Below are 21985 nucleotides of genomic sequence, written 5' to 3' on the forward strand. Positions count from 1 at the left end.
GGGACTTCCCTGCCAGATCTCCCTGTCATTACAGAGGAGTAACTTGTGCACAACCTACAATCAGCCAATCACCTTTTTCTGTTTTATCACCAACTATCTCCCCACCTTCTACTCAGTCTGAACTCAATCATTTAATCATTGATCTCCTTATGTAACCTACAAATGGGTTACTCCATCATTCCGACCACTGAGATGTTTTCACCAAATCATCAAGAAACACAATTACATAACTGACAAATTATTACTTAGTGGCCGCATGGGTGAGACAAATAGTGTGAAAAATCATTGGACTTAGTTTTAGTCTAAACCAAAGCACTGTGGAGTATGTTATTTGTTCTAAGACATGAGGAAAAAATAGCTGATATTTAAAAATAATTTTGCAGCTCAATGAAAAGCAAATTTTACTCTGTAGGATGTCGTGTGATTGATTTAATTTAGGTAACAATTGTGAAAGATAGGCCTAACAATTGGTCAACAGACTTCCTGTCTCTGTGCTACGTACAGTAGTTGAGTGAGAAAGATACCAATTGACGTTTTGTTTTCCTGCTATCTTTTCAACTTGTTTGTGTGACAAACCTCCCAAACTCTCCTGACTCCCAGTATTTTATTACACATGTGCAAGGTCCAAAGATCAGCGTGAGCATGCGTTTAGGCAGTGGGTCCCTTGGTATAAAAACAACCGGCTGTGTCACTGATAGCAACAGTTTGTCTAACTGGCTCACACATCAGCAGACTGAAGAGCTAAGATGCTAACCGCTATAATGGACGCCATACAGGGTTTTGGGGTGAGCAGCACCCACTACCTGCAGACCAACTATCAGGATGCCCAGGGCCTGTTTCTCTGGGTGTCCTGGGCGGCTGACCTCAGGAACACCTTTTTCATCTTCTTCCCGCTTTGGTTTCACCTGCGGGCATCAGTGGGCATTAAGCTCATCTGGGTGGCTGTGATTGGAGACTGGCTGAACTTGGTGTTCAAATGGTGAGTAAAGTACACCTTTGAGTTCGAATCTTAAATTTGAGAGCATAATAACTAAAATCTAATGTCCCTAATAGTTTAATTTAGATTATAAAGAAGTGCATATCTCTGTTGTCATCTTCAGGATTCTGTTCGGGGAGAGGCCTTACTGGTGGGTCCATGAGGCGCCTTATTATGCAAACTCTGTTGCTCCTCACATTGAGCAGTACCCCATGACCTGTGAGACAGGACCAGGTGAGAAATAACCCTAATCTTAACCCCAGCAACCTACTTGGATGCTGGCTCCCTCTTAACCCCCATTTCTCCCACTTTCTGTACATGGTGTGCAATTATTCCTGGAATATTGCTTGGCCTCAGGTTTGCTGTATGATAATTTTTTGAAACATAATTAAATTATTACACATGTAAGCATATGAGCTAAAAAAAAATAAGATCTAGATCTTGACACAGGGCCTCAAAATCACCGGCCCTTTTTATGTCAGTTGAAATTGTACTTTAATGGTGCATACTCCCAATACAAAGTGACAATTAAATTAAATTACCACACACCAGTTGCCACACAGTGACAGGAAAAGAGAAGCTTTTGGGCTTTTTGACAATTGCCCAATCTGCCCAGTTTATAATCCAGGCTGTGCATCTATACAAGGCATAAAAATGAGTTCAAATGCTTGCTGCTCATTCATTCATTCACTCATTTAAGTTTTGAAACAACAACCAAAAACAGTAAATTCCCAGTGCAGCTTGCTGTAGTTTGCCTTACTTTCTTGAAGATAAGGCTCTCCTTGGGGTACCCAGACACTTATATCTGCCCTCTTTGTTTGTGTCATCCAGGCAGCCCCTCCGGCCACGCTATGGGAGCTGCAGGTGTCTACTATACCTTGGTGACCTCGATCCTCGCCATCATGACCAGCAAGAAGAAATATGGAAGCAAGAAATCTGCCAACAAAGAATGGTGAGTCCAAGAACTCTTCGTAAATCTTTGGTTTTGTTCGCTTGTCTGCATTGATGTTGGTGGTGTTTACCCTTTTCTTCTGTCCAGAGCTTATCACTTTGGACACTCTATCTGTTCTGTGTTGCGGTTGATCATTGACTTCTGAAAACGAATGCTTAGAAAGGGGGGACTGTTCATGAGTTGTTTTGACGTCCAGGTAGCTTGAAGTTCCCATGATAAGCATAGCGTGACTGTTTCATTTGTTATATTGCTTTAAAGGTTTTACTTGCTTGTTCTGGGGCATTACCAGAAAAGACCAGACCGATTTAAATCAAGTGTTGCACCCTGTGTTTTGGATTTACAAAAAGAGAAATAATCTAAGTTGTCTGAATTTGTATTTTGATAGGTATTTGAAGGCCATTCTGTGGACACTGTTCTGGGGAGTCCAGGTGTGTGTCTGTCTCTCAAGAGTCTTCATCGCTGCCCACTTCCCCCACCAGGTCATTGCTGGTGTTATCACGGGTCAGTATGGAAATTTTTAATACATTCTTTCAGTGTGTGATTGGATATCTTATTAACAATAGACTAAGTCCAATTATTAAGCCTGTGCTGTTGCACAAAATGTTCACCTGGGCTTTCCAATGTGTTTCAATGGATCTTAGGTATGATAGTGGCTGAAGCCTTCAACAGAACTCAGTGGATCTACAGCGCCAGCATGAAGAAGTACTTCTACACGACCCTCTTCTTGACTTCCTTCGCCGTCGGCTTCTACCTGCTGCTCAAGGCTGTGGGTGTGGACCTGCTGTGGACCCTTGAGAAAGCCCAGAAGTGGTGCGTGAGGGCCGAGTGGGTCCACCTGGACACCACACCCTTCGCCAGCCTCCTGCGCAACATGGGTACCCTGTTCGGCCTGGGCTTGGGCCTGCACTCCTCCCTCTACACCGAGACCAAGAAGAGCAGCAGCACGTTGGTCAAAGCAGGCTGCATCATCAGCTCTCTGGTCCTGCTGCACCTGTTTGACTCCTTCAAGCCTCCCACGCACACCGCAGCCCTCTTCTACCTGCTGTCCTTCTGTAAGAGCGCCACTGTGCCTCTGGTCACCGTCAGTATCATCCCATACTGCGTGAACGGAGCTCTGGGCCTGCAAAACAAAAAGGGAGTGTGAACAACAAACTCAGATTATAAAGACTTATAAAATGGGAGTGCAAAGTAGTCTCTTCCAGGATCAAAAAAACTTTACTCAGGTGCTTATTGCCAAGTGATCATCAGGAGACACCTAAGAGATCAATGGGAAATTGTCATTAGTGTCAATTGGATTCTGAAGTCTGTGAACACTGTGTGACACTAAGTGAAAGCACTATCCACAATGCCCAGTGGCACTTACAAAGACTCATGTTTTGAATATAGCAAAGTAAGATCATTATAATTGTTTCAGAATCCTGGAAAAGGACAAACAACATTAACACAAGAGTCTAGCAAATTAATGTTTGCTTACAGTTGCTGTGTTAAACCTCACTTTAAGGACAATAACAAACTCATTTTTGTGAGTTATTTCAGCTATAATAGTAATGTATTTTTAAATGTTATAGAAAGTATTTTTGAAACGGTTTTGAATATTTTTTAATAAAAATCTTGTATGAAATGTATGAAATGGCTTGGTTTGTGTTGCACTACACCACACAATCATACTTAATTTTACCATGTTTGCTGATTCATAGCATTTATCTCTTCAATCACATACAGTGAACAGCTTCCACTCCCATAATGTACTTAATAAACTTCCATACATTATTAAAGAATTTTAATGCAGTGACATGCACATGTATGTTTACACACATTAGCAAACTCCATCTGTTAATGAAGATCATATCATACGATCGAAAGCTCCAGAATAGGGTTGCATCATGTGTGACACTATTCATTTTCTGTCAGTTGACCAATTGATTAATCATTGCAGCTTTACTACAGAACATTTACTGATTAGGCCTGCAGATAAGATTGTTTTGTCACCAGTTTAACATATAGTTTTGAGGATACTGAGTTACATTCAATCCATAGAAGTTAAACCTTAATCCTAATCAACAGGCCACATGACTCACCCTGACCCTAAACTGTAAAGAATAGCTTGTTTTGGGGGGAATTGTACCTTTTCTCTTACTTACACAGGGAGTGATACAAATTACAGATGTCCTTTTAATGTTTAGGTGTTGTTGAAAACATTTTAGTTTAGCCCAATTATTGAATGTCTGTGGGATCAGTATGCAAGTTGAGTCATATGTAGGGAAATATCAAACTCATCCAATTCTGAGTGCTTAATATGTTGTAGTCATTAACCAACCATCAATGATTTTCATTCATCAGTAGCTTTGAGCAGAGCTACAGACAAAGAATGCATCAATATGAGTTTGTCTGATTCTGTGGAAGAAGGAAAAAAGTACAATCTCCCTTGACCTCAATTAAGATGAAAATCATGTGTTATTTTGTTGACTGCAGTTCCAGTGAAACCAAACCAAAGATATTACTTCTGTCCCCAGTGAGATGACTATGACTCTGGTAAATTTCCAGCATTTATCCCCAGATGAGGCATTTGACATAAATACACACATAATAGACACTTAAGAGACTCTCCAGAAGCTCCACACCCCATAATGGATGTTGTATAGCCTCATTAGATAAAGATACCAATTTGGCAAAGCCAAACTGGTGAGAGTGAGTTATAAATCATTAACTCAGCATCAAAGCCCTGGCCTTTAGCCTGACTGGCAGCGATGACATAGATCCACACGTCATACAGCAATCTGTGTGTCAGTCAGTGCACATACGGCCAGTGGTGCAAGCTGAACATTCAATATTTGTCTGTTTGTGTTTTGCAGAATACACGCATGACATCCCTGATGAACAGTGAGTTGTGATAAAACTTTTGCACGTCACCGCCATGCTTTTCAATGCTATTTCTCAAAACTTGGGTCAATATTCAATGCTATATATATATAAAAAATAAAAGTAGGTCCTAGATACAGCTTTAAAAACACTGCTGCTGATTATGAAAGAAAAAAGAATGCTTTTTAGTGAAGCTGCGTGTCCTTTGATGCCAACACCCTTCCCATATAAATGTAATGTAAGGGCAGTTACATAGAAAAGCTTTTTGGTGAAGTTTGATGGACTAAAGTGCACAAGAATGTCCCAATTATCACATAGAAACAGACTGTTGCTATGCTGTATGTATGCAGAAGTGCATATTTAAGAAAAATATGTGTGAAAGTGTGAGAATTACTTACTTTCTTTATTACCTATTAAGTCATAAAGTAACTAATGAATTACTTATGAATACCCTTCTAATAGAGGGGATGGATTCTTTATTTTCATTTAAATGGACACACTATACCTCATATAAATAAAGACTTCCAGCAGTTGACATTGATGCTCCAAAGATAAACAAATCATTGCTGAAACCACACACATACTACACATGGTTCCCAAGCCAAAGACAAGAAAGTAAAGCATTTCCTACATAGAAATGCAACAAAAGTGAAACACAATATAAAAGCTACTATTACAAGACATTTTTTCTTTGTTACCAGGTACTATCCAGGCTTTTTGACAGAGCAAATGGTAAAACTGCTGATCCTGCAGCTTTGTTTGTGTGTACATACAGACCTGCAGAGGTGGAACTGAGACATGTGAGTAACACCACACGTTGGCATCACTACACATGATGTCAGTACTCTTCTTGCCAAACTACCAATGACTAATTACTTATTACCCAGGTTGGTGCAATGTCACCCAGTTTCTGGCTATAAAAAGGCCTTGACCTAAACTTCACTGGCCAATTTGAACTGTTATGGTGATTATGCTTTCACTCCTTCCTGTATAGAATGACACTGGATCAAAATGCAGTTGTGATCTCCTCATATTTTGGTTTGCCTTCCAATTTAGCAGTTATATTTTGTTACCAGTGTATGATCTTCTCACGAGTCTTTGCTACTCTGCATATTGATCAGGAAAACCCTTGTGATCACATTTCAACAAACACCAAGGATAGACTGCCAACTGGACTAATGGGGCCAATCCAACAGAAATTCAATGAAAATAGAGTCAGAGTAAATTCCATGGAAAAAACTGCAATATCAAGGTCCAAAGCCTTAACTTGTACTCTGTTCATACTACAAATTAAGGCTATCACTTTCAGTGGCGGAAGAACTAAGATCTGTTACTTAAGAGAAAGTAGTAAACCACAATGAAAAAATACTCAAAAGTGCATAACTATTGTCAGCAAAATGTACTTAAAGTATCAAAAGTAAATATACTCTTTATGCAAATGGACCAATTTAGAGTGTCATATTCAGCACACATCTATATATATTATTTGAATGTTAAAAATGATTCATTTATTTGTACTAGCCTAAGCAGCATTTTAGTGTTGTCAAGGGAGAGCTAATTTTAACAACGTATACTGTTGAAAAGTCTTTAACAATACATATAGCCTATAACAAACTGATCATATGTTTTACATTTAAAATATTGATCTGAAAAGTAACTAGTAACTACTATGGCTGTGGAATAAATGTATTTGAGTAAAATGTACAATATTTCCCTCTGAGATGTGGTGGAGTGGAAGTATAAAGAAGCAGAAAATGAAAATACTTAAATAAAGTACTTCAATTACCTCAAAATTGTATTTAACTACAGTATTTGAGTAAATACTCCACTATTGACCATTTAAGGAATTTTCGTCAGTTAATAAATTTCCTTGAAAAAATTGAAAAATATAACAACTCTTCAACCTTTTTGAGGAAAATTGGTTGTGACCCCCAAAATTTTTATTTTTTCCTACAGCACCTGAATCCAGATGGTTAGGGAAAGAATGTGATCACAGGAAATTAATTGTAAAAAACCCAGAGTTTGGTGAGGGAAATAAAGACTGCTCGGACCTGATGAAAGTAAAATATAAGACTTAGTCAAGTACTGTACTTGAACACAGTTGAGGTATTTGTACTTTACTTGAGTATTTCCATTTTATGTTACTTTATACTTCCACTCCACTACATATCAGAGGGAAATATTGTACTTTCTACTCCACTTCATTTATTTGACAGGTTTAGTTAATTTTCAGATAGAGATTTGACACAATGGATAATATAACAAGCTTTTAAAGTACAACACATTGTTAAAGATGAAACCAGTGGTTTCCAACAGCTCAACCAAATAGTAATTTTTCCCTCTAAACTTTTCACATGGTTTCATTTCAATAAATGTTCAAATGATCCAATATTTCACCAAAAATCAAAGATTAGAGAAAAAGTCCAAAAACTGAAGACAGATTTGTGTATCAGAACTTTGTTTTTTCTTCTTTCCTCTCACATTAATCATTTCACGACCCCTCAGATTTATCTGCTGACCCTTTAGAGGGGCCCGACCCCTAGGTTGGGAACCACTGGACTAAACTAACTAACTGTATATGAAGTAGTTGAAACTAGCTCCACCTCCAGCAGCTACAACAGTAACATGCTGCTCTAACACTGATGCTTCACTATTAATAATCTAATGATGTCATATATAATAATATATCAGTCAGAGGGACCAAACCACTACTTTTACTGCAATACTTTAACTACATCAAGCTCATAATACTTATGTACTTTTACTCAAGTATGATTTTTCATGCAGGACTTGCACTTGTAATGGAGTATTTTACATTATTGTATTGGTACTTTTACTTAAGTAATGGCATGTACTATTTGTATGAATGTGGGACCCTCACATCGAAGATCGTGACTCATGTTGGAACAGATGATGGCGATATTGTACCATTATGATACCTGAAAGGCAAAAAGAAGAAGACTGCGACGGAAGTAATTTGGCTCCACATGACCAAAATGGTGACCCAATGTTGTTTGTTTGTTTTGCCTGAACACGGTGTTCTGTAGTGCTGTTGTTGCTACAAAATGTTCAGATAGTAAAGAAGGACTCTATCGGTCTACCATGTCTAAAGTGCAGGTGGTGCGGGCGCTGGTCGCCGAGAGACTGGCGGCAGCCGCGGAGGAGATCTACAGTTTTGTCGAAAGGATGATAACAGAGAAGAAGATGCTGCACACATCTGGTTTGTAAACTCATCATTTCACACAAACTCATCTGATTTAACCTCACCGGGTGAAAACTGAGCCAAATCTGGTGGAAAATGTCAAGTTTTTTTTTTCCAGATAACGTACTTAACCTGTTACAGCTGAATTTAACAGGGTCATAAGTGTAGGAGTGTTACGTCATAATAATAAACCCACATGTCGAATTTAGCTAACGTCATTTAAATGCCGTTTGAAATAACCGTTAAGTTAAGCTAACTAACCGTTAACTGCTAGTTAGCCAGTAGCGACTGAATGTACGTTAACCTAATTACAGGTTGTAAAACGTCCACCTTCCTACCAGATTTAGCCCAGTTTTAACTTAGACATCTTTTCACCTGCAAATAACAGAATAAAACCGAATATTTAAAATAACAAATACGGTAACTGAGCAAACTTGACCCCGGTGTTACACCATATCTAGTGGCCCATCAGATTCTGTGACCTATAGTTGTTGGAAGAAGTACTCAGAAGTAAGAATCCTGTATTTAAATATATAATCACATTTAAATAAAAGCATAGAAGTATTACCAGTAAAAGTACTAATTTTGCAGAAAACTTAAGTACTTCAAGTATGATTTTAAATACAGGATTTGTACTTGTAATGAACTATTTGTACATTGTGGTATTGATACTTTTACTAAGTAACGTAAATCTGAGTACTTCTTCCACCACTGCAGGTCACAGAATCTGATGGGTTACCAAATACGGTGTAACACTGGTCTTGGTTACTTGTGTTTTCTTGAGCAAACCATCCACTGACTCAGGATAAAAACACGCTAACAGTCAGTTATTCAGTAAACTTAGCTAATAAAGAAACTAATGCAGTCTAATACAACCTCCCTGCTATAAATCCTACCTCAGGTACGGTTATAATGTTCAGTTTTTTGTTGAAACTAGTATTGATTCAACTTAATTTTCGTTTTGGCTGGAGGCTATAATTTGTGGTAGTGTTGAATTGTATGTCATTATACTGAGATGTGTTTTCCAATATTTATTATACCCTCATAGATAAAATAACCATCAACTAGTTAGATACTACAGTATATTTTCTCCTCTACCCCTACTGGTGTCTGGGCATGAAGTTTGTGTTTTTATGAACCAAAGTTGTGAAATATTTACTTCTGAAACTTCTGCCACCACCCCTATACAAATAAAACGAATGGACTTAAGTTTGTGTTGATTAAAGCAGTGAAGTGACAAATATAAAACCTCAAAGCAATTTGTCTTTTCAGAAACATCTTGGGTATATTTTTGTGCCTATTTTGCCTTTAGTTTAAAAATGTGTCTGTGGTTACTGATGCCAAGAAGAGTGGATGATTGGGGCTTGCAAACGGCACTGATTATGGAGAGATGGCTGAAAATGGACAAATTAAAGGTTTTCACATGAATGCAGCATTCTGGCAGCTTTCAGTCAATTTGCAGTTTCAGACAAATTCTCACACAGACTTTTGAAAGGAAGAAATAATAAATACAGACACACAAATCAATTCGGGCGGCCCAAACAAATAACTTCTATGTATGGGGAGCTGAATCATTTTTCTCATTTGGGGACAAACGGTGTCATAATTTTGCATCTTACTTGTGCCCTAACTTTCATTCCTCCAGAAATGTCACCTGAACAGCAGAGGGCAGCTGTACACAAGCGACTGTCTGTGGTTGCTGACGAGATATTCAGGATCCTAGAGATAATGATAGGTGAATATGAGGCAGAGAGCTCCCGTTCCCAGGAGGAGATCCAACGTCAACGCAAATTGCTGGACGTCACGTTGAAAACGGAGACAAATTTTCACCCGACAGGTACATTGTACATTAAATAATGTTTTATTTTGCAAGAATTATGAATTCTTTTACATATGTCATTGATTTTAGGGCTGCAACCAGTGATTATTTTCATTACTGATCTGTTGATTATTTTCTCGATTAATTGATTAGTTGTTTGGTCCATACAATATAAGAAAATGGTGAGAAATGTTGATAACTGTTTCCCAGAGCCTAAGGTCACATCCACAAATGTCTTGTTTTGTCCACAACCCAAAGATATTTAGTTTATTAACATGGAGGACTAAAGAAACACAAAATATTCACATTTGAGAAGCTGGAAGATGAGAATTTGGACTCAAAACAATTAGTTTGTAAATAATTGATTCATCTTAAATGAATTAATCATCTAATTGACTTTCTTTCCTGCTTGTACCATTAGCTTTTCATTTGTCATCATTTAGTAGTAAACGATTTACTAGTAAATTATTAAACACAACAAATGAAAGTGAGATTGATGAAAGTAGTGATGGATGCATTGCACTGAGGTCCCTGCTGTGCAGTTATTTTGCTGTTTTGCTGTTGTGGTATAATTTCTTAATGTATTCAATATTTGTGCTTGTGTTGTGTTTGTTCTTGTGACTGAGGTAACTGCAGAATAAGGCTTTTTTTTATGCATGCATACACACTTTATAGGAAATATTGTTATGGCTTTGGTGGTTTGTATTTATTGCAATTTACATTTACATACATTTTCTTCTTGATCTTTTCTTCAGATGGGCTTCTACTCCCTGGGTCAGACTGTCCCTCTGAACTGCAGAGGTGCAAGCAGAGTATAAACCCCAGTCAGGTCCAGAAAACTTCTGATCCACCACAGCTTAAAGATGCCTCAACAGAGACGGACTCTAAATTAATCTATGGTAAGACCTCACATCCTCATCAAACACGAAGCGCAGAAAAGGGCACCTCAACGATGATGGAAACAGAAGCGCAAGGAGAGCACTCTGGGGTGCCACTTAGCGACAAGGAGGTACTTTCATCCAAACATTCAGAAGCCTGGAGTGAAGATAATGATAGCGACAAAGAGCTTAATGAGACCCCTCTTAAATCGAACAAAAGAAATCAAAATCTGAGTGAAGATTGTTGCAAAATGTGTGGAAGGGCTTTCCACAAAGATCATGCTGGGGAGAAAATAAGAAAGCACACAAGGAAAAATGCTTCAACAAACATGAGCCAAACCACAGGGCAGAGTTGTTGCAGAGTATGTGGGAAATTTTTCCGGTACAAACGTTCCTTTCTGAAACACGTACTTAAGCACGATCATAGCGCGGATCTCTGCGGAGTTTGCGGAAAACATCTGGACTCTGACGAGAGTCTCAAGGTGCATTTACAAACCCACAATGAGGAAAACAGCTGCAGGGATCAAACGGATGACAAACAGTCGGAGGAGGCAGAGTGCTCTGACGCCGAGAGTAAAGTGGATGACAGTGACGAGGACTGGAAGGAAACTGACAGGACGGATAGTGATGATGGAGAGAGTGATAAAGATGAGACCAAAGAACAATCCTATTTAGAAAAGTCAAAAACAAAGAGCCAAGGATCAAACAAGCCTAAGAGATCTAAGAACAAAGAATGCAAGGATTTATCCCCTCTTAAATATTGCTGTAAAGTCTGTGACAAGTCTTTCTGCTACAGAGCCTCTTTTTTGAGGCATGTGCAAGAAGATGAGAGGGATACAGATCTTTGTGGCGTGTGCGGGAAACGTTTCGAGTCTGAGGAGAGCTTGAGGCTTCACTTGCAGACTTACATCAGAACGAACGACTGCGAAGTCTGCGGCAAACATTTCGACGGCCATAAACAGCTGGAGATGCACATGAGAACGCACACGGGAGAGAAACCGTACATCTGCAGCGTCTGCGGCAAAGCGTTCGCTCAGAACGGAAATCTTATGGGACACATGAGAGTTCACACAGGGGAGAAACCATATGTTTGCAACGTGTGCGGTCAGAGCTTCAGCTTTAAAGAGTATATGATGGCTCATATGAGAATCCACACGGGGGAGAAACCGTTCCTGTGCAGCGTCTGTGGCAAAGGATTTAGACAGAGGGGGACTCTGAAAACGCACATGATGATCCATACAGGAGAGTCCTCGCACCGATGTAGCATCTGCGACAAGAAGTTCTACAAGAGCGGAGCGTTGAAAATCCACATGAGGTCCCACACAGGAGAGAAGCCATATCTGTGTAACGTTTGCGGGAAAAGCTTCACCGCAAGCGGCTCGCTGACCAAACACATGAGCGCTCACGAAGGGGAGCGAACGCACTGCTGCACCGTCTGCGACAAAGGGTTCTTGAGGAAAGAGGATCTGAAAAGACACGTTCAGACTCACAGGAAGGAATCCACACAGCTAACAAGTCTTTAAAGGACAGATTGGTTACAGCCCATTAAAGGAATAGTTCAACATTTTGGGAGTAATGCCGACTTTCTGTCTTTTCAAGAGTGAAATAGGAGGATTAACTGTGGAGCTGGTTAGCCTAGTTAGCTTTAGCATATATACTGAAAATGGGATGAAACGGCTAGTCTGGCTCCATCCAAAGTTCAAAAATACAGCTGCTGTACTAACACCTCTAAAGCTGTCACAGAAAGAAAGCAAACATGTTTCCATTACGAACTATTCCTTTAAGAGGTGCTCATAAGATATCAAAAAAACCCCTGCTAAACCAAGGATTCTTTGACATATTTTTAGTAGTTATATACAGATGGTCACATGTTTTTGGTAAAAATTTGTTTATGAAAAGTGAATTTCAATAAGCTATAAGCTATATTCAAACACATGCCTGATGACTATAAGGCTTACTTTGCTAACATATATCATGTCTTTGTTAACTCAGATTAAATCTTTTGTGAAAATTAAATATCACATTTTTTTGGTACTTTTAGAGAAACGTCTGTACAAACCTTTTCTGTACAATTCTACTTTGGTTCAGTCCAATTTGTTCAGGTCTGATTTGTATATTCATGTTGGATCTTTTGTGATTTTCCTCTTGTTCCCTTTACTGTTGCATCTTTGTCATCTTCATCAAGATCAAGATCTATTCAAACAGACATGGCAACAGTTTTATTGGGAACATTTAACTGAGGCTTTGCACCTTGAATACAAAATCTTCTATTCAGAAAATGCCCATTTTAATCATGGTATGATGGGCTGGGATTCAAAAATCAATAATGTAGCCACGTTTTGGAAAAGATCATGACGCAATATGTGAAATAAGTTGCAAATTTGAAATGCTGTAGTGTAGTTTTTCTGGCCTTGCAAGTGTTACATTTAATAAAATAGTCGCCAACAATTTTTAACTGAGTACATATTTAATAAAAAATATTTTTAAATAAAGTTTAAGGAATAAAAAGTCTTGTTTCTGCAGCTGCCTTTTTTGTTTTTGTTTTTCATGAAGAAACCTTCAGTGGAAACTAATTAATCTCAAAAAGATGTGAACTGAAAGAAAAAAATCCACGTATGTTTTTTTAAAATCTTGTATATCATCTATCTGATGTTCAGAGAATTTTGTCATAAAGTATTTAAAAAATGTACTGTTTGTTTTATTGTTTTTCCTTCAATCTGGGATGAATTTTTCACACAAACCAAAACTGTATCTATTGTATTAGATGATCTTTTTTCCTGCTGCCAAACTTCACTGTACCTGTGTGTTCACTTTATAAGTCACGGTCACATGAAATGGTGCTACAGTTTATTGTTTAACATCATTAATAAATGCAGGAAATCTGTTCTTCTGTTACTGACTGCTTACTGTTAACATTTTTAAAAATGCAACCTAGAGAAGAATTCCTCTGCTATTCAGATTTTAATGAACTAGAATTTGAAGACAAAGTAAAAGTTGTGTATCTTGATAATGTTTTGAGCTTTGCAGAAACGCTCAGAACAGAAATGTTTTGGTTTCCAGGAGTAAAGTCACAGATATGAACATTGCTACAGAAATACTATAATCAAAAAATATTATATTGAGTATTCTATTTAAATAATTTCTTCTCAATAATCCAATGATGGAGTCATAGTTCACAATATTATGTATAATACTAAATAAATTAACTAAATAATCAAATGCAGAGTACTAGGGCTGCAACCAACAGTTGTTTTCACTATTGATTAATCTGTCGATTATTTTTTACAATCATTCATTTAATTGTTTAATCTAAAAAAAGTCTGAAAATAGTGAAAAATGCCCATCACAACGTAAAAAAATATTTGATGAAGTATATAAAACAGAGAAAAGCAGAGAATTGTCACATTTGAGAAGCTGAAACCAGAGAAAGTTTATTTTTTAATGCTAACATATCTCGAGGGATGGCAACGTCGGTCTGTTGAACGGTCGACAACTTTGCTCCAGACTGAAACATTTCAGCGACTATTTGACGGCTAATATGTAATTTGGAAAAAACATTCATGTTCCCTAGAAGACCTCTGACTTTTCCTCTAGTGCCAACGTGAAGTTGACATCTTTGGTTCAACAGACACGGGAGGGCAACGTGACACAGTGAACAGGGAGAAACCAGACCGGCTCACAGACGTTCAGTTTAAACACAATTTATTTTTCTGCTTAAATAATTACTTGGATCATCCAGTGTAGGCTATGTTGGTTTGTCATACATGTTGGTACCAGATTTATCATCAACAATGGATGCTTACGGGTGGTTTTGTATGAAAAAAGACAATGGAAAAAAAAAAAATTACACAGGAACAGAAAATCAGATTTTTACCAGTGTGTTTGTGATCAATACTGTTATTCATGTGATTTTTAATTATTAGTAAAAATGACGAGATTTAGGTAATGGGGCTAAAAATGAGATTCTCTGTTCACTTGTAAATACAATCAATTAAATAAAGATAAAAGTCATCAAATCATCAAAATAAAAACAGTCCCCATTTAAAAACCACAGTGGACCTAAAAGCCGAAACTTCTAGTATGCATGATGGGTGTACAGATAGACAGTTTTTATTTGATGTTACACACTCACGGGGCTGCTAGCAGTTTGGAGCTAACACAATGTGCGCCAGTCTGCAGGTTACATAAGGGGGGGTGGGGTTGGGGGTGGGGTGGGGGGACACTGTCTCTCATGAGTGCCTTCCTGAAGCATATGAACTAAGCTTTGCTATCTCACCATGTGTGTGTTTTGAGTTTTTTTTGTAAAAAATAAAATAAAAACAGTTATAGATGACAGATGGTTGGGTTATTATGAGTGCTCACACAAACAGAAGTACCATCAAACCCTCTCTAATTGTATTACAGTGCTTTGAATTAGGAGGAGAGGAGAAAAAAAAAAGAAAAAAAAGAAAAGCTTTAAAATAAAGTGACGTCACATGCAGCGAAATATCAGTTCTCTGAAGACAAAGAATGTTCCACAGACAGAGCGGAGTAGCAGTTGGCTTTAAAGAAATGTCCTTTGTTAAAATCAAGCAGTTTTTTTTTTTTTTTTTCCTCATTGGCTTCTCATTTACATACAGCTTTTTTGTTCCTTTTTTTTTTTTTTTGCTATTCATTTAGGAAGAGCATGTCAGGTCACACACTCAAGGCTTGCTCAAACAGTGTCGACCTCTCAATACAAATGCACCGACTCTGCAAAGCTTCATCAACTCAAATCAGTGCATAAACAATCTGTGAAGCTACTGATTTTTTTTTTTTTTTTGTGTGTGTGTGTGTTTTTAGATTTTATACAGTGTCATTTATATACAACAAAATCACCCATTTACTATTATATTTCATTTTTTAAAAAAAGAACCACATGTTACACCCCAACACTGTGGGTCCAGGAGGAAAAAATAGACCATATAAGGCGAGTGTCTGAGAAAAAGTGATTCACAAGTCTTCCTTATCTGTCAGCAGTAAGCCTTTTTTTTCTGTTTGTGCCTTCTTTGGTCACAGACACATTTCATTCGTCAAAGATTGAGAAAGTTCCCGTTCACGTCCGTGCGTGTCCTTCGGTGTTGTTTCCAACAGTAAGTGAGTTTGGTGACATGCTCATGCGAAATCAAATAAAAGTAACTTGTTTTGCGTTGTCTTGCTGAAAACCATGCGTTGTAAGTGAAAGCTTCAGACACTTTTTGGCTGATTGACGAGGCTCCCCTGTTTCATGGGTTCCAGTCCGTTTTTCCTCCCAGGGAGTGTGTGGAGACGCAGGTGGACGTCCGTGGTCCTGGAGGGAAAAGGATTACACGTTAATAATCAAGTCGGAGGTGCTGCAAATGGATTTTTATATTATAGATATTCAATGCCACAGATCTGTGATAATTTACTGAATATACGATTACAAATTCTATTAAAAATCAATGGTGCTGAAAAGATTAATCGGTGAGTTGGTTGACAGAAAGTTAAGGACAACGGGTGGTTTCAGCTTCTCAAATATGAGGATTTGCATATAAATGTATTGTCATTTGAATATGTTCAGGGTTTGGATTAGAGCTCTGGGAAAACATAATTTTAAAATAATTGACAGATGAATCAGTAAATTGGACAGGTAGTGAAGAAATAATTTGACATTTTGGGAATAATTTATTCTTTTTCTTGCCAAGAGTTAGATGAGAAGATCGATACCACTCTCATGTCTGTACGCTCAATATGAGGCTGCAGCCAGCATGCAGTTAGCTTAGCTTAGCATAAAGACTGAAAGAAAGGGGAAACTACAACTTGTCATTTTTAGCCATAGGTTTTTGTATCGATCAAACAAACAAGATGCATGTCAATTGGTGAGCTTTCTTATTTTAGGACTTTGGACAGACCCAGGCTAGCTGTTTCCCTTTGCTTCCAGTCTTTATGCTAAGCTAAGCTAATCACCTGCTGGTTCTAGCTTCATATTTTCAGACAGGAGAGTGCATTTCCTAAAATGGCAAACTATTTCTTAAAGTGCTAATAATGGTTCAGACAGGTTTAACATTCAGACAAGACATAGTTTTGTTCCAACATTAATTTTAGTGCTAAAATTTCAGAGCAAAATGATGATGACCCACTATTTGGGCTTCATAGATTGATATTTATTGACTTAATGAATGGGCGACAGTCTTACCAGGTTTAGTTGAGAACTCCACTGTTACGACTGACTCTTCTTTCCCTGTTTCTTGCTGGCACTGTCTCCAGGCTTGGCAGAGAGAGAGAAAGATGGAGGGAAGCAGCGAGGTTCATTATGAGACAGAAAGGGAAAGAAAAAGGGAGAAAAAAGATTAGTAGTGTTCTCGGCTAAAAATGACTTGTGTGTTAATGAAGCAGAGTTCAACTCAGCTACTGCATGTCAGGAGATCATGCTGGAGGAGAGACGAGTTTAAATAAGAGAAAAGTTCATGTTACAACTTCTTTTGCAAACAACATGACACACGCTTGCAAAAATGCATGTTAAAAGAGGTTTTTTTGTCTATATTAATTAAAACACTTCAAAATATTGTTAGTTTTCAGCCCAATCAACGAGCTAGGACCACCATATAACAGGTGTATACAGCTATTATCTGCATCTGTTAGTCTGTGTTGTAAGACTGAGTACTACTGATTCACTGCAGTACAGAGGAAACACACAAAGTACAACACAACCACTGCAAACTGGGAAACATTTATATAGACGGTAAGACCATTTCTACTCCATTAGCACAACTAGCATAACAGCAAACAGCTCAGATTAATGCTGGGAACAGACAACAGCTCCAAAACGCCCAAATGTGACAGATGTGGGACGTCAGAAATTAAACCGACTAATCCTTTGAGTGATTCAGCATTAACACACAATTACAGCTTCATGCAGATTCAAGCAGGCTTTCTATAGCTCAGTCAACTAAGTTAGGTGGTTGGTTCGAACGCCAACCTCAGTTTTCCCCCCTCCAGACTTCTCGCCCTTGTGGCCCTGCCGGGAGCGCTTCCCCCTCTTCTTGCCCTTCCCCCCTGTGGCTCCTGCTGCCGCTCCTGCTGAAGAAGCAGTGTCCGATCCACCTGTGGCTACATCACCATCACCATCACCATCACCACCAACACCACCACCATCACCACCATCGCCTTCTTCTGTAACAGTTTCACTTTCGCTTTCCCTCTTTTCCTCTGAGTTGAACACACGGCGCACCACCTTTCTGATCACCTGTGTGGGGTAGAATCATGTCAGGGGAGGAGGTGCGGGAAGGAAAGCAGGAAAGCATTTTGTGAGGAGAAATAATGGAAAGAAGGGTGAGAAGGAGGAGGGTACATAGGAGTGTGTGTATAGGTGTATGAGATAGCATGTGTTTGTGCTTTACTGTGTGACATTGGTTTCAGCTTTATTGTTAAACTGGTGTGTGTGTGTGTGTGTGTAAGCTGTAGGATAAAGGTGAGAGAGTTAATGAAGGAGGGTGATGATGGTTACTTTTCTGGTGACCAGATTCCCGTCTTCATCTGTAAACTGCTCCTCTGTCACAGACTCCCCAGGAATGTTTCTGGCCTCCTCTCCCTGATGTGAAGGTTTAAATATGGATGGAGGAAGGAGAGACGGAGGATGCAGAGGACGCAGGGGTGGACGCACAGGTTGGGAAGAAGTTTGAGAGGTTATCTGTGAGATTGTTATTCAGATAATACAGCAACATTTCCAAACAGACATCAGCCTGCCTGGCACAACAGCAAGGTTTCCCACTGTTTAAATCAGGGAATTAAAATTTAGAAATGGGTGCAAAACCAGAAATAATGGCAATGAAGACTGAGGTAGTTAAAGTAAAGTTAAGTGCAGTTTCATTGTTACAAATGCTCTGGTAAATATAAAGAGATCCTTATCCTATATGAGGGGATTTGGAAACCCAACTGATGCTAGTGCTTTATGCAGGCTGACTCAACATGTTCATGTCTTTGCAACTTACACTTCAAAACACACGCCTGTAGTAGCAGAGACACTGAGACCAATGATGCAAAAGCTATGTTTTTTTTTGTTTTACAGATATTCATCCTACAGAGATGTGAACAAAGTTAATTATTCAACTAATTAACAATCATATCAATCACAGTCTCTTGGCAAAACTCAGAATCTAACAACTTCAAGAGGATGTGGTGTCCAGAGGAAAAAAAGCAAATGCATGAGAAATTTCAAAAATGAGGCTTTATTTACACAGAGACAGATCATCTGTGTTTAAACTGACTTAAGTACAATACTGTTAATTTTGCACATTACATTTTAAGCATCTAGTTGATTCAGATTGAGCAAACGGAGCAAAGTGTCATGCTTGAGGACCTTTTGATTAAAAAAACACTGATTGTTATGGTAATAAAACACATGATCTTTTGGTTACTCAATGGTCCCTTTAACTGCTCAGGTGACCTATTCCTGCTACTCATAATAAAAAAGGGGGTTGAACATACTTATTAGATTTTCTGCTCCTGTGGAAATCCAGCCTCACAATTACACTTAGGTACTGAACTTTACTCTATATGGTAGCCAAACAAACAGCACAACCAACAGTCCACAAACCAGATAGCGACACCAAACAGCAAAGCTGATAATGTTGTGGCTCACACCAACAAGCAGTGAGTAGCACTTCATGCTACAGCAAGGCTAAACATGTACTGAACATCTGCAAACTCTCCCCTCCAACTGATAAGTTTTCTTTCAAACTATGGCCGCACACAAACACAATTTTTTTTCAATTTTTCTCTATAAAACACACAGATGCTGTCAAACACACAGAAGAGCTGTGTTCCAAACCTAAGCACATCTTATGTTCACAATCTTATTTTTTTCTCTCTCCATCATCTCTGTGACTCACTCTTGTCTTCTCACACGCTTACACAAAGTCACAGAGCTTATGCTAGTGCACTGCACACTGCCTCGAGCTGTCCACACACCAGCCGTCACACACCTTGAGTATGACCCGTCTGCGAAACACCCTGGTGGTGATAGTGGTCTCTTCATCAGAGCCGGTCTCGTCAGCTTTAGCGCTCTCCTGACGAAGGCAGCCCAGTAGCAGTGTGACATTAATGTCCCCAGTGTGGTAGAGTGTGAATGTGTCTTCAATTTAAGACTTCATTGTATCATTGTAATGGTTTAAATGTAGTTAAAATTTAATAGAAGACCAATTTTTCCACTGAAATGAATATGATAAATAGTGAATAGTTAGGACAGGTTAACATTTGTAGGCTGTGAGGCTGTAGTCTGTCACTAAAACCAAATAGGTAGGTATAGGTAGTATATATGAGCAGTGTATATAAGACAATACATTTGAAGACTTTTTTTCAAGGCATATAGACACCGCAATGTGTTTGTCTGTGTGCTAACTGCAGCTATATTTAACTGTCCTAACTCAATAAAGGCCAAAATGAATGTAAAGAAAAGTTAACTGTCTGGAAGAGTGACTCTTACCTGGACTTTGTGCTGGGACCTGTCACCTCCCTCCTCTCTTTTGTCCTCCAGGCCTTTGCTTGGTCCTGCTGTGCTGCTGTCCTCCTGAGATCCTTTCCTCTTGGCCTCCTTTTCCTTCTCCTCCCTGGCTACATCAGTGTGACCTCCATTCTGTTTGTGGGTCTGAGCTGGCGAATCAGCTAGACTGTCAGGGCTTGGGGAGTGAAATATATTTGAAATGTCTGGTCTGCCTGTAAACCTTGTGCAAATGTGTAAAAGGAAAAAATGGTAGAGAAGCAGAAAACAGACAGACAGATCCTACCTCACTCCCTCAGTGCTGGGGCTGTGGCCAGGGGTTGCCGACTCGATTATTGCGCCGGATGTCTCGCTTCTCCAGCCTGGAACTGAAGACATTTCTTTTTCTGCTTGCCGTACTTGTTCGAGGATGGCATTCAGCCTCTCCTCTGTCATCTCCTCGCCCTCCAAGCCTCCTTCCAAATTTAATTCCTCCAGCAGACTCAGCAGCTTCTCCTCGGTCATCTCTTCCTCTTCTTCCTCCTCCCTTCCATTTCCGCGACCCGTTTCTGAGGCAGCATCCTCGTTTTGGTGTCCTCCCTGACTCTCCAAAACAACACCTTGCCCTGTCTTCAGTTCTTTCTCTAAGGCCTCAGCATGCTTGTCTGTCTCCTTTCCTTGCTGCTCTACTGCCCTTCTGTCATTATCTGGCCACTCACAAGAAACCAGCTCCGTCTTCTCTTCCTCAGACATCCCTCTTTCCCCTGTGGTCAAGGTTGTATCTTCCGCCCCAACAATGGGGGGCTCCAGGGCAAAGGAGCTGGAGCCTGGAGCGACAGTAATGGGTTTGCTGCTGGAGGTACTGGTGGTCTGAGTGAGAGAGAGGTCGCTAGGTCTAGTAAGGGTAGTCTTGCTAGGGGACTCTACACTAGCATCGCCCTCACCAAAGAAGTCATCTGAGCGCAACGGGGTGGGGGGCTCGTAGTTCAGGTCTGTGGGGGTTTGCAGCTCCAGATCTATATTTTGGTATCCTGAGTGGATGGCAGGAGTAAAGGATTAGAGGATAAGGGGATTGAAGAGGGAGGGGAAAGATAAAAGAGGGGAGGAAAGGAGGGAGGGAGGGAGGGAAGGAGAGAAAGAGTGGTGGAGGTGATGAAATGACAGGTGACACTTATATAGAAACATTTGCAATACTACCAAAAGGGTTGCATGTGCTCAAAAGCCACACAGGTGTAACGCCAATACACTTTAAAACTGCATTAATTCATTGTTTCGGCCACTTGGGGGCGGCAGAACATGCAAAAAAAACACAACATTGGATATTAAGACATAAAGTTGTTATAGTGACTGTTAGATTTCACTATAACTGAATGTAATGTTACCAATATTCATTCTCCTTGTAGCTCTGTTTTAGTCTCCACCTACTCCTGAGAAAAATATCTGACTCTCTACAGTAGCTGCTAGATGCTCCATTTTCTTTACCATTTAGTGGCTATTTTTTCAGTCTAGTAGGTAGGTGCAGCTTAATCGCCTGCTGCAGCTGGAAATGAAGTCGATTAGAATTAAGTCGACGGGCTGAAAACCAAAACAAAGCGCTAAAAGAAGCAAAAAAGATCTGTAGAGCTAAGGGAGCTGCAGAGTCAGGTGATAATTCTCTGTGGGTTTATCAAAGCAAAAATCTTTACACATTACACATAGTCTTTTGATCCATTGTTAAAACAAAAAAAATATGAATTGGTGCAGCTTTAAGGAACAACTGTGTGACTTCTGAACCAGCGCTACAGAAAGATCACATGACCAAATCACAAGGAGATGGAAACAGAAATGACAGTACCAAAGACA

The 21985-nt window shown here is 39.3% G+C and overlaps 3 protein-coding genes across 28 annotated transcripts in view; 2 read left to right on the top strand and 1 right to left on the bottom strand.

Moving 5' to 3' along the window:
* The first annotated feature begins 739 nt into the window (after nt 1-739).
* g6pc1a.2 (glucose-6-phosphatase catalytic subunit 1a, tandem duplicate 2) lies at nt 740-3412 on the top strand. Of its 2 annotated transcripts, none has more exons than XM_042397649.1 (5): nt 740-979; nt 1101-1210; nt 1808-1928; nt 2314-2429; nt 2570-3412. In XM_042397649.1, the coding sequence occupies exons 1-5, from the start codon at nt 747-749 to the stop codon at nt 3070-3072; spliced, it is 1083 nt and encodes a 360-aa protein (XP_042253583.1). In that variant the 5' UTR covers nt 740-746; the 3' UTR covers nt 3073-3412. The 2 variants fall into 2 exon arrangements, with proteins under 2 accessions (XP_042253583.1, XP_042253584.1); XM_042397650.1 differs by having other exon boundaries at nt 1808-1893; nt 2291-2429.
* A 4321-nt stretch (nt 3413-7733) lies between these two features.
* LOC121887087 (zinc finger protein 2-like) lies at nt 7734-13555 on the top strand. 2 transcript variants are annotated; one of them, XM_042397642.1, is made up of 3 exons: nt 7734-8007; nt 9635-9826; nt 10564-13555. In XM_042397642.1, the coding sequence occupies exons 1-3, from the start codon at nt 7890-7892 to the stop codon at nt 12207-12209; spliced, it is 1956 nt and encodes a 651-aa protein (XP_042253576.1). In that variant the 5' UTR covers nt 7734-7889; the 3' UTR covers nt 12210-13555. The 2 variants fall into 2 exon arrangements, with proteins under 2 accessions (XP_042253576.1, XP_042253578.1); XM_042397644.1 differs by lacking the exon at nt 7734-8007 and adding an exon at nt 8579-8890.
* Nucleotides 13556-14371: 816 nt separating this feature from the next.
* Nucleotides 14372-21985, bottom strand: part of LOC121887276 (ankyrin-3-like) — a 163207-nt gene continuing 155593 nt past the window's right edge. For 21 of the 24 annotated variants that reach the window (XM_042397984.1, XM_042397980.1, XM_042397992.1 and 18 more), the window contains 7 exons: nt 20451-21174; nt 20150-20342; nt 19650-19733; nt 18173-18256; nt 17645-17911; nt 16862-16933; nt 14372-15994 (listed from right to left, as the gene is read on the bottom strand). In XM_042397984.1, coding sequence (XP_042253918.1) covers nt 16886-16933; nt 17645-17911; nt 18173-18256; nt 19650-19733; nt 20150-20342; nt 20451-21174 — 1400 coding nt within the window. In that variant the 3' untranslated portion in view covers nt 14372-15994; nt 16862-16885. The remainder of the gene's footprint in view (nt 15995-16861; nt 16934-17644; nt 17912-18172; nt 18257-19649; nt 19734-20149; nt 20343-20450; nt 21175-21985) is intronic. The other 3 variants (XM_042398003.1, XM_042397993.1, XM_042398000.1) reach the window with 3 other exon arrangements.

The sequence above is a fragment of the Thunnus maccoyii genome, chromosome 20, assembly GCF_910596095.1.
Source record: "Thunnus maccoyii chromosome 20, fThuMac1.1, whole genome shotgun sequence".
NCBI classification, from domain to species: domain Eukaryota; kingdom Metazoa; phylum Chordata; class Actinopteri; order Scombriformes; family Scombridae; genus Thunnus; species Thunnus maccoyii.

What these genes read in the sequence shown, in the direction of transcription:
- g6pc1a.2 (XM_042397649.1), top strand. Translation starts at nt 747, where the DNA reads ATGCTAACCGCTATAATGGACGCCATACAGGGTTTTGGGGTGAGCAGC. An exon ending in CTGAACTTGGTGTTCAAATG is followed by an intron (nt 980 to 1,100) that starts GTGAGTAAAGTA and finishes TGTCATCTTCAG; the next exon opens with GATTCTGTTCGGGGAGAGGC. An exon ending in CATTGCTGGTGTTATCACGG is followed by an intron (nt 2,430 to 2,569) that starts GTCAGTATGGAA and finishes AATGGATCTTAG; the next exon opens with GTATGATAGTGGCTGAAGCC.
- LOC121887087 (XM_042397642.1), top strand. Translation starts at nt 7,890, where the DNA reads ATGTCTAAAGTGCAGGTGGTGCGGGCGCTGGTCGCCGAGAGACTGGCG. An exon ending in GAAGATGCTGCACACATCTG is followed by an intron (nt 8,008 to 9,634) that starts GTTTGTAAACTC and finishes TCATTCCTCCAG; the next exon opens with AAATGTCACCTGAACAGCAG. An exon ending in GACAAATTTTCACCCGACAG is followed by an intron (nt 9,827 to 10,563) that starts GTACATTGTACA and finishes TCTTTTCTTCAG; the next exon opens with ATGGGCTTCTACTCCCTGGG.